The sequence below is a fragment of the Salvelinus sp. IW2-2015 genome, linkage group LG8, assembly GCF_002910315.2.
Source record: "Salvelinus sp. IW2-2015 linkage group LG8, ASM291031v2, whole genome shotgun sequence".
Lineage (NCBI taxonomy): Eukaryota > Metazoa > Chordata > Actinopteri > Salmoniformes > Salmonidae > Salvelinus > Salvelinus sp. IW2-2015.
Window position 1 is genome coordinate 53,318,202 of NC_036848.1, and position 12,093 is coordinate 53,330,294.

General features: G+C 40.2%; 1 protein-coding gene across 1 annotated transcript in view; it reads right to left on the reverse strand.

Annotated features, from left to right (window-relative positions):
- LOC111968159 (dynein axonemal heavy chain 17-like) overlaps window positions 1–12,093 on the reverse strand; it is a 92,277-nt gene that overhangs the window by 15,252 nt on the left and 64,932 nt on the right. Inside the window, 4 exon segments of the mRNA XM_070445000.1 lie at window positions 2,056–2,178; window positions 2,413–2,583; window positions 2,723–2,863; window positions 2,952–3,116. Coding sequence (XP_070301101.1) covers window positions 2,056–2,178; window positions 2,413–2,583; window positions 2,723–2,863; window positions 2,952–3,116 — 600 coding nt within the window.

Sequence of the window (12,093 nt, forward strand, 5' to 3'; positions counted from 1 at the left end):
AAAAGGGCTGTCCTGTAGCCTCGATAGACAAAGATTTGTAGTTGAACAAGTCATTGCATGTATACAGTTTAGTCGGAAGTTTACATACACCTTAGCCAAATACATTTAAACTCAGTTTTTCACAATTCCTGACATTAAATCACATTCCCAGTGGGTCAGAAGTTTACATACACTCAATTAGTATTTGGTAACATTGCCTTTAAAATTGTTTAACTTGGGTCAAACGCTTCGGGTAGCCTTCAACAAGCTTCCCACAATAAGTTGGGTGAATTTTGGCCCATTCCTCCTGACAGAGATGATGTAACTGAGTCAGGTTTGTAGGCCTCCTTGCTCGCACATGCTTTTTCAGTTCTGCCCACAGATTTTTTTATAGGATTGAGGTCAGGGCTTTGTGATGGCCACTCCAATATCTTGACTTTGTTGTCTTTAAGCCATTTTGCCACAAATTTGGAAGTATGCATGGAGTCATTGTCCATTTGGAAGACCCATTTGTGACCAAGCTTTAACTTCCTGACTGATGTCTTGAGATGTTGCTTCAATATATCCACATAATTTTCTTTCCTCATGATGCCATCTATTTTGGGAAGAGCACCAGTCTCTCCTGCAGCAAAGCACCCCCACAACATGATGCTGCCACCCCCATGCTTCACGGTTGGGATGGTGTTCTTCGGCTTGCAAGCCTCCCCCTTTTTCCTCCAAACATAACGATGGTCATTATGGCCAAACAGTTCTATTTTTGTTTCATCAGACCAGAGGACATTTCTCCAAAAAGTACGATCTTTGTCCCYATGTGCAGTTGCAAACCGTAGTCTGTTTTTTTTAGGGCGATTTTGGAGCAGTGGCTTCTTCCTTGCTGAGTGGCCTTTCAGGTTATGTCGATATAGGACTCATTTTACTGTGGATATAGATACTTTTGTACCTGTTTCCTCGAGCATCTTCACAGGGTCCTTTGCTGTTGTTCTGCGATTGATTTGCACTTCTCGCACCAAAGTACGTTCATCTCCAGGAGACAGAACGCGTCTCCTTCCTGAGCGATATGATGGCTGCTTATACGATGGTCCCATGGTGTTTATACTTGCGGACTATTGCTTGTACAGATGAACGTGGTATCTTCAGGCGTTTGGAAATTGCTCCCAAAGATGAACCAGACTTGTGGAGGTCTACAATTTTTTTTCTGAGGTCTTGGCTGATTTCTTTTGATTTTCCCATGATGTCAAGCAAAGAGGCACCGAGTTTGAAGGTAGGCCTTGAAATTCATCCACAGGTACACCTCCAAATGACTCAAATTATGTCAATTAGCCTATCAGAAGCTTCTAAAGCCATGACATAATTTTCTGGAATTGTCCAAGCTGTTTAAAGGCACAGTCAACTTAGTGTATGTAAACTTCTGACTCACTGGAATTGTGATACAGTGAATTATAAGTGAAATAATCTGTCTGTAAACAATTGTTGGAAAAATTACTTGTGTCATTCACAAAGTAGATGTCCTAACCGACTTGCCAAAACTCTAGTTTGTTAACAAGTAATTTGTGGAGTTGTTGAAAAACGAGTTTTAATTACTCCAACCTAAGTGTATGTAAACTTCCAACTTCAACTGTATATATATATTTTTTTTGACTCGAGTCTTGACCCGTTCTACTTGGGACCCGATTTGAGACTTGCTTGTGACTCAAATAATAGTGACTTGGTCCCACCTCTGGCAATAAGTCCAACTTCTAACAGCTTGGATTAGTTTAGAAAAATGTATGTTATTTGTCTTTGTGTAAAAAATAAATAAAAATATTTTAATGATGGGTGAGGCTTTTGAGTGTGTGTGATGACTGTACCTTTATATTCAAAATATTGGGTACAAAAATGTACCATTATAATAGATTATCCGCACATGTACCCTAAAAGGTACCGCACAGTACCATGTGAGATTGTATGTGTACCTCTGAAAGGACATTATGCAAATGTTGATATTTTTGTACCCCTGGTTACAATACTGTACCCTAACCGTACTCTTTCTTCTGAGAGTGTAGAGTGTGTGTGCGTGTGTGTTTGGGCTGTGCCCACCTTGATGCCACCCCAGCCCTGGTTGGCCAGGAAGTCGACCGGAGAGCCCAGGCCAGCTTTGTAAGGGAACCTCAGGAGGAAGTCCAGCTCAGTAGGGTTGATCTCCTTCTTCATCAGCAAGATCTACTCACACACACATATAAATAGTATTCTCATCCACCAAGCAGAAATGTTCTACGTAAGTATATGGGCCTATGTGTGTCACCAAATGTCACTTTGATTCTGTAAGTTCCTATTTTGTCAAAAGTCATTCTGTCTGCGTACCAAACGGTACCCTATTCCCTATTTTAGTGCTCTACTTTTGACCAGGGCTCATAGGGCACCCTATTCACTAGTCTGTCTGGTGTGTTTTCTGACCTGGAATGCGACCTGAGCGATGAAGGTAAGCTTGTCCCTCTCAAACAGGCTGCGGTTGGTGTACATGAACACAGAGTAGGTGATCTGGTCTATCAGGTTGTTCACTCTGTGTTTCACCTCGTCCGCCGGCTCTGTAAGCATGATGGCCACCTCAAACACAACACTGAAGGCCTACACACACACACAGACAGACATACACACACACACACACACACACACAAAACCAAGTTTTCATAAAATATTAGTTCTGAGGTTGATAATAAAGTCAAGAGTATTGAGAGTGTGATTCTAAAGTCCTGTGGAGTGTTACCTTGAGTGAGAACTGGTAGATGGGGTTGATTTTGTTCAGGTCGTTGAGGATAAAGTAGAGCAGAGCAGCTCGTATTGATGCAGGTCTGTAGTTCTCTCTGGCCTCGTTGATCTTAACCTCTGTTATCTTCGCTTCGCGCACCTGAAGGCCACAAACCCAAACACTCTCCACTCACCTTCACACCATAATAGACCATCATTAGAGAAAGTGTGTTTGTGTGTGTGTGTACCTTCTCCTCGATCTCGGTGGCAGTTGCCTTGGTGATTTCCAGGTTCTCTACGAGGGCGGTGTCTCCCAAAAAGTTGCCGGAGGCAGCCGAGAGGCGAGCCAACAGAGAGTCCTCCAGCTGCTTCAGCACAATCTTAAAGTTGTTTTGTTGCTTGGTCAGCTCAGCCTATATACACATCGCAGAGCAACGGAGACGGGTTAGTCAGAACACCCGGAGTAGAGTAAAGGTGCCCTTAGATGCTGATCTTGGGTCCGTTTTGCATTTTCCCCACTAATGGTTAAAACGGTTGGGGAATGTAGAAGCTGATCCTAGATCAGGTTGTGTGGTTCCCAACACTTCACCCCGGAGCCACACCACCTACCACTCATCCTGAAGAAATTCACTTGAAGACAGGGGAACTGACTTTTTTTTGTGTCACAAACCAGATCAATTATATTGGATGTAATTTTTCATTGCTTGATTTGGCTTKCCCTCTCTACACACACAAAAATGGTTCTACAGTGTAACCATAGCGGATCCCTTTTGGGGTGCTATATCGAACCCTTATTTGAAGGTACTATAAAGAACCATGCTCATAAGGTTCTAAAATAAACCTTTATGGTGCTATAAAGAACCCTTTCCTAAGCGACAAAGAATCATTAAAAAAAGGTTCTAAATAGCAAAGGGTTCTTTATCTTTAAGGAAAATGATTCTATAAATAACCTTTCTCGATCTCAAAGGTTCTACAAAGAACCTTTTGAAGAACCATACAGGGTTTTTTATTTTGGTTAGCCATATTAAATTGTAAAAATAATTTAGTTCTATTTGTCTTGTTTTAAGTGTATTTAATTCTGTCCTTGAGCTGTTCTGGTTTAATCATGTTCTGTATTATGTCATGTTTTGTGTAGACCACAGATAAAGTAGCAGCTGCTTTGCAACAGCTAATGGTGATCCTAATAAAATACCAAATACCAAACATTTAATGACATAACACAACAGATTAGATAAACTGGAATGACACTCTCACCCACGGTTGCACAAAGTGAGCTGTGAGCAAACCAAGCCCTTACATTTTAATTATTTTTTATTTTATTTATTTCACCTTTATTTAACCAGGTAGGCCAGTTGAGAACATGTTCTCATTTACAACTGCGACCTGGTAAAGATAAAGCAAAGCAGTGCGACAAAAAACAACAACACAGAGTTACACATGGGATAATCAAAAGTACAGTCAATAACAATAGAAAAAATCTATATACAGTGTGTGCAAATGGAGTAAGGAGGTAAGGCAATAAATAGGCCATAGTAGCGAAGTAATTACAATTTAGCAAATTAACACTGGAGTGATGGATGTGCAGATGATGTGCAAGTAGAAATACTGGTGTGTGGGCTGTGTACAGCTGCAGCGATCGGTGAGCTGCTCAGATAGCTGATGCTTAAAGTTAGTGAGGGAGATGTAAGTCTCCAACTTCAGCGATTTTTGCAATTCRTTCCAGTCATTGGCAGCAGAGAACTGGAAGGAAAGGCGGCCAAAGGAGATGTTGGCTTTGGGGATGACCAGTGAGATATACCTGCTGGAGCGCGTGCTACGGGTGGRTGTTGTTATGGTGACCAGTGAGCTGAGATAAGGCGTAGCTTTACCTAGCAAAGAGTTATAGATGACCTGGAGCCAGTGGGTCTGACGACGAATATGTGGCGAGGGCCAGACGAGAGCATACAGGTCGCAGTGGTGGGTGGTATATGGGGCTTTGGTGACAAAACGGATGGCACTGTGATAGACTGCATCCAGCTTGTTGAGTAGAGTGTTGGAGGCTATTTTGTAAATGACATCGCCGAAGTCGAGGATCGGTAGGATAGTCAGTTTTACGAGGGTATGTTTGGCAGCGTAAGTAAAGGAGGGTTTGTTGCGAAATAGGAAGCCGATTCTAGATTTAATTTTAGATTGGAGATGCTTAATATGAGTCTGGAAGGAGAGTTTACAGTCTAGCCAGACACCTAGGTATTTGTAGTTGTTCACATATTCTAAGTCAGAACCGTCCAGAGTAGTGATGCTAGTCGGGCGGGCAGGTGCTGGCAGTGCTCGGTTGAAAAGCATGCATTTAGTTTTACTGGCGTTTAAAAGCAGTTGGAGGCCACGGAAGGAGAGTTGTATGGCATTGAAGCTCGTTTGGAGGTTTGTTTTGTTAACACAGTGTCCAAAGAATGGCCAGATGTATACAGAATGATGTTGTCTGCATAGAGGTGGATCAAGGAATCACCCGCAGCAAGAGCGACATCATTGATATATACAGAGAAAATAGTCTCCCCGAGAATTGAACCCTGTCGTACCCCCATTGAGACTGCCAGAGGTCCGGACAACAGGCCATCCGATTTGACACACTGAACTCTATCTGAGAAGTAGTTGGTGAACCAGGCGAGGCAGTCATTTGAGAAACCAAGGCTGTTGAGTCTGCCGATAAGAATACGGTGATTGACAGAGTCAAAGCCTTGGCTAGGTCGATGAAGACGGCTGCACAGTACTGTCTTCTATCGATGGCGGTTATGATATCGTTTAGTACCTTGAGCATGGCTGAGGTGCACCCGTGACCAGCTCGGAAACCGGATTACACAGCGGAGAAGGTACGGTGGGATTTGAAATGGTCAGTGATCTGTTTGTTAACTTGGCTTTCGAAGACTTTGGAAAGGCAGGGCAGGATGGATATAGGTCTGTAACAGTTTGGGTCTAGAGTGTCACCCTCTTTGAAGAGGGGGATGACCGCGGCATCTTTCCAATCTTTCGGAATCTCGGACAATATGAAAGAGTGGTTGAACAGACTAGAAATAGGGGTCGCAACAATGGCGGCGGATAATTTTAGAAAGAGAGGGGCCAGATTGTCTAGCCCAGCTGATTTGTACGGGTCCAGGTTTTGCAGCACTTTCAGAACATCTGCTATCTGGATTTGGGTGAAGGAGAAGCTAAGGCCATACAAATTTGACTTGATGTATAACAGATGCCCCGCTTAACATTTTCCCAAACAAATATACAAATAAATGTTTTACATAGATTCATTTTAAACTATTCCTTTTGACGAATCGACTGATTCGCTACGTCACTGTAGTGGTTGGGATTCGGTTCAATYACCGTGAATAGAATTGTGGGAATCAAGTTTGTGAATTGTAAACAGTAAAATAAAAAATGTAGTAGCCTTCCTTATGGATCATGTTGTTGCAAAATTTGATTTTCAGATACACTACATGACCAAAAGTACGTGGACAAGTGCTCATCGAACATATCATTCCAAAATCATGGGTTTTATGGAGTTGGTCCTCCCTTTGCTGCTATAACAGCCTCCACCCTTCTGTGAAGACTTTCCACTAGATGTTGGAACATTGCTGTGAGGGACTTGATTCCATTCAGCCACAAGAGCGTTAGTGAGGTTGGGCACTGATGTTTGGCGATTAGGCCTGGCTCGCAGTCGGCATTCCAATTCATCACAAAGGTGTTCATTGGGGTTGGGGTCAGGGCTCTGTGCAGGCCAGTCAAGTTCTTCCACACCGATCTCAAAAAACCATTTCTGTATGGACTTTGCTTTGTGCATAGGGGCATTGTCATGCTGAAATAGGAAAGGGCCTTCCCCAAACTGTTGCCACAATGTTAGAAGCTGTAGTTTATGCTTTCAGTACTAGATTAATTCTCTGACCCTTTGATTGGGTGGACAATATGTCAGTTCATGCTGCAAGAGCTCTGATAGGTTGGAGAATGTCCTCCAGAAGTTATCATAATTACTGTGTAAGTCTATGGAAGGGGTGAGAACTATGTAGGCAGTATACCATATTTTATGGTATACTGGTATTGATGCATGGACCGGTTTGGATTTTTACTTTACCTTCTATACCGGTATTTTAATGTTTAGTTTGTTAAATGTGATACGCCATGTGTAATGTCAATGTTTATAGTTTACTTCGCTACTTCAGTCATCTCTCTTCGCGCCACTTTCCACACAGACCTAGCCACGCCCTCTGTCACTCAAGGAGCGCGTTTGATGTTCCTCAACTACGAGACACTTGTTTAGTCTGCATGGTCAATGCAGCACATGCAAAAATGTTGATTACAATGCTGTTTTCACTTTGCTTCTTAATATAAATCCACAAGCGTTCTACAATGACACTATTAGCTTGTGTTTCTTACATCAGCAAACAGCTAGTTTGTCTTTTCTTAGCAAGTTGCCCTAAATCTTGTGAGACACTATGTAAGCCGCTAATGCTAATAGCTAGCTAGCTAATAAATGTACTGAGTAAGAGCAAACGTAGCTAGCTAATACAGCCTGATAATACCAGTGATGGTGTAGACCTAAATCAGCATGTGGTTTATGCAACAGTTTCTTCTAAATCAAAGAGGAATATCCAAAGCAAGAATATGTTAGCTACAAGAAGTAACTAAGAGAAAACATGCAATGTAGCCAAAGCTTATAGGGTCCCCTAGGAAACACTTTTCCTACTTTATTTCCTACCCTGTCACAATAACTCCTCCCTGGCATTTTAATTCGTTGTCATCTCAAACAACACTATTCAAAGTGCTCACTATTATATTCTAACTATAGAATTATAATAGTCATTCTATTTCCACGATTCCAACAGTTTTGCTTGAATTCGCAAGTCAAATCGCGATTGCGACATTTGGTTAAAAATATGTACCAGATTATTTGCCCATATCGTGCAGCCCTATGTGGCAGTGTGGAAAATCTCTCAATTGAGCAGTGGTGTAAAGTATTTAAGTAAAAATACATTCAAGTACTACTTAAGTAGTTGGGTATCTGTACTTTACTATTTTTTTATTTTTGACTACTTTTACTTCACTACATTCCTAAAGAAAATACTGTACGTTTTACTCCATACATTTTCCCTGACACCTAAAAGTACTCGTTACATTTTGAATGCTTATCAGGACAGGAAAATGGTTCAATTCACACACTTGTCAAGAGACCAGAACATCCCATGTCATCTACTGCCTCTGATCTGGAGGACTCACTAAACACAAATGCTTTGTTTGTAAATTATGTCTGAGTGTTGGAGTGTGCCCCTGGCTATCTGTAAATGAAAAAAACAAGAAAATGGTGCAATCTGGTTTGCTTAATATAAGGAATTTGAAATGATTTATACTTTTACTTCTGATACTTAAGTACATTTTATCAATTACATTTACTTTTGATACTTAAGTATATTTAAAACCAAATACTTTTAGACTTTTACTCAAGTAGTATTTTACTGGGTGACTTTCACTTTTACAATTAACATATCTTTACTTTTACTCAAGTATGTCAATTGGGTACTTTTTCCACCACTGCAACTGAGTGCAGGAAATGCAGAAGTGCTGAAACTTGTTTTGGTTAAAGTTGAATTGAACAGTATAAAACAATAAGAATGGAGAAAGGCTCATTGAAATCACTTAGAATGTATGTGTTGCCACCCTAGTGTAACCGATGTGAAATGGTTAGCTAGTTAGCGGGGTGCGCGCTAATAGCGTTTCAATCGGTGATGTTACTCGCTCTGAGACCTTGAAGTAGTTGTTCTCCTTGCTCTGCAAGGGCCGTGGCTTTTGTGGAGCGATGGGTAACGATGCTTCGAGGGTGGCTGTTGTCGATGTGTGCAGAGGGTCCCTGGTTCGAGCCCAGGTAGGGGTAAGGAGAGGGACGTAAGCTACACTGTTACACTAGGATCACTCACTACTCATAAAGCACTAGGATCACTCACTACTCATAAAGCAAATGTAGAACTTTTATTATTCAAAAACTAAAAATACCATCAAATACCGTCATACCATCCATCCATCCATCCATTTTTTTTATTTTTTTTTATAAATACAGTGATATAATATTTTGGCCATATCGCCCAGCCCTACATGAGTCTCCTAGGTTTTGTATTGAAGTCAATGTACCAAGAGGAGGACGGAAACTAGCTGTCCTCCGGCTACACCATGGTGCTACCCTACAGAGTGCTGTTGAGGCTACTGTAGACCTGCATTACAAAACAGTGTGTTTTAATCAATTATTTGGTGACGTGAATATATTTAGTATAGTTTTATCTAAAAATTATCACTTTAATGTTTCACTATTTTTATTTTTATGAAATTCACTGAGGAGGATGTTCCCTCATTTCCTCCTCTGAGGAGCTTCCACTCAGGTCTTCATATTTAGATTACCCTATGCACCCCTAGTTTGTTCCTTTAGTTAGAATGGCCGACAGCTYATCAGTCAATTACCCCTAACTTTCTATCCAATCAGAGACATTCTATTTAGCCTGCTCGTTCTAAGTCCCACCTCCAGTCAGTTGCAGCATGTTGAACTGTATTTGTGCGTGCATCTAAAAGTGAGTAGTAATACTGTATGTGAAGTTTTCTGTATGCTGTCGGGGGGATAAAGTAATTTGGGGGGGTTATTATTGAGGTGTAAGTTGCTTATGCATCGTCATTACTAGCTAGCTAGTTAGCCAGGCTAAAAATGTTCTATGCGTCATGCACACGGTGCATTGCAGTTATGTGCCTTTATGTAGGCCTATAAGAATATTACTGAGGTAAAGTGGTGATATTCAATAGACATTCATCAGACATTCATCCGACATTCAGAGCTTTTATCCATAAACTGCATAATGGACCCAGTTTTAGCGTTCTCTTTCTTTTCATACATTTTTACCTTCATGGCTGATAAACACGCCCCCTTAAAGTGAATTAGGGTAAAAAAATCWAACTAATCCTTGGTTCTCCTGTGATTTGAAAATCCTTTTTCTGCAAAAGAATCAAGCATGGGCCTTGGCGAGGAAAACTGGTGAAACAGCTGATTGGCTGCTTTTTAGGCAATTGAGAAATAAATGGACCGGATAAATAAAAAAGGCAAAATCTAGGTATTTTCTTGATGCTATGACAGAGTCTGCTGGTGATCCCGCTAAATTTTGGAAAACTGTCAACTTACTTAAATGAGGAAACTCCTTGACTTCCCTGCCGAAGCAAATTACATCGTAATCTGGGATCATCGGTGACCAAACTGAAATTTGTGATGTTTTTAATAAGCATTTGATTTCTGCTGGTTTTCTTTTTGAGAAAACAAATGGCCAAAATGATCCTGACCGGTCTATTGTTTCAGCCCCTCGGCCTTTAGCTGATGTGGAAAACAGTAAGCCGGTTTTTAATTTTCAAAAAGTCACAGAAGATCTTATCTGCACTATCTGCTATAGATTCTAAGAAATCATTAGGCGCTGACAATCTGGATCCATATTTACTCAGGTGAGCGGCACCTATTATTGCTGGTGTAGTGACGCATATTTTTAATCAAACATTTGTCGTAGGAAAAATTCCTAAATCTTGGAACAAAGCTTTTGTTTTACCACTCCTCAAGGGAGGTGATGGTAGTGAATTGGATAATTATCGGCCCATCTCTAAGCTCTCCTGTTTGTCTAAAATTCTAGAGTCACTGGTGAATAGGCAAATACAATCTTTTTTAACTGTTAACAATACTCTTTCTAGTAATCAATCTGGCTTTAGACCTAAACACAGTACTATTACGGCCACTGTACGTGTTGTAAATTATATTACTAATGCCCTAGATAATAGAAAGTACTGTGCCACCTTGTTCATAGATTTATCTAAAGCTTTTGACACTTTAGACCATGTGATACTTTTGGGTAAGCTGTCGTTAATAGGACTGGGACTGGATGCCTGTCGTTGGTTTCATGACTATCTAAAGGATAGAAGTCAGGATGTTAGAGTCGACGGCATCCAGTCAGAGCCATTGGAGTTGGTTAAAGGGGTCCCACAAGGTTCTATACTTGGTCCATTACTGTTCACTCTCTACATAAACAATATCGGAGATAAGAAAGTGTCAAATTCATTTATATGCTGATGACACTGTCATGTACTCTATCGCTTCAACGGCTGACCAGGCATTATCACTATTGGAGACAGATTTTAAGATATTACAAGGGTCTTTTATACAGCTGAAACTTGTTTTAAATGCAAAGAAAACACATTTTATGATTTTTAATAGGTTCAAAAAGTTGGTTGAAAATACACTTGAGCTTAGATGGTTCTCGAATTAATCAGGTCTCTGCATATAAATACTTAGGGATATGGTTGGATGATAAACTGTCTTTTAAAATGCATATTGACGAACTTTGTAAACGGCTAAAAATCAAGCTCTATAGAAACAGGACATGCTTGTCCTCTACAAATAGAAGACAAATTGTGCAAGCTACTTTTATGTCTGTTATTTGGGGATATTATTTACATGCATGCTATGGCATCAACACTTAAATCGCTGGATGCTACTTATCATTGCGCACTTAGGTTTGTTACGTGTGCTAGCTACAGAACTCACCACTGTGTTTTATATTAAAATGTGGGTTGGACTTCGCTGTCCATGAGACGAGAACAACATGCTCTCGTGTTTGTCTATAAAGCACTTCTGAATAAACTACCTTCTTATTTATCATCACTCATCAATATTAGAATTATAATTCCTAAAATCAGGTCTCAAGCATGGATTACACTTGAGGCCCATGCGATTTCCACAGAGTTGGGTATGGCTGCCTTTTCCTGTTACGCTCCTTGCCTATGGAATAGCCTGCAGACTAAACTTAAACTTGAGACTCTTGTCCCCCCTGCTCATTTTAAATATTTATTGGAGCATTTTTATTTTTATATTGCTTGTAACTGTTTCGGGTAATGCAAGTTCTTGTGCTGTTAGTAGAATAACCTGTGTAAATGAAATCTGTTACTGTATATATATATTTTTTGTATTATCTGTGATCGTTATGTTTGTCTTGTTTAGTTTTTTAATCATACCTAAACTGTATGTGTAAACATGTATATGAAGGGCCCAGCTGTAAAAGAGACCTTGGTCTCAGTCTGTGTTCCTTGTTGAAATAAACATATAATAATAATAATTCATCATAGATTCATCAAACATTCGCCAAAATCCATTTACAATAGTAAAAATCAATAACTAAGATTCTGTTTGTCACAGAATCATCAAACTAGATATGATTAATTCTCTAAATGTCTAGCATACTTTTACAACCTTTGTTTTGAGGAAAAATTCCAGTTCCCTCCTTCCCCAAAACACTGTTCATATTTGACTATAAATTGTGCATTCCTGTATTATACTTATGCTAAAATGTTTATTATATTCTACTA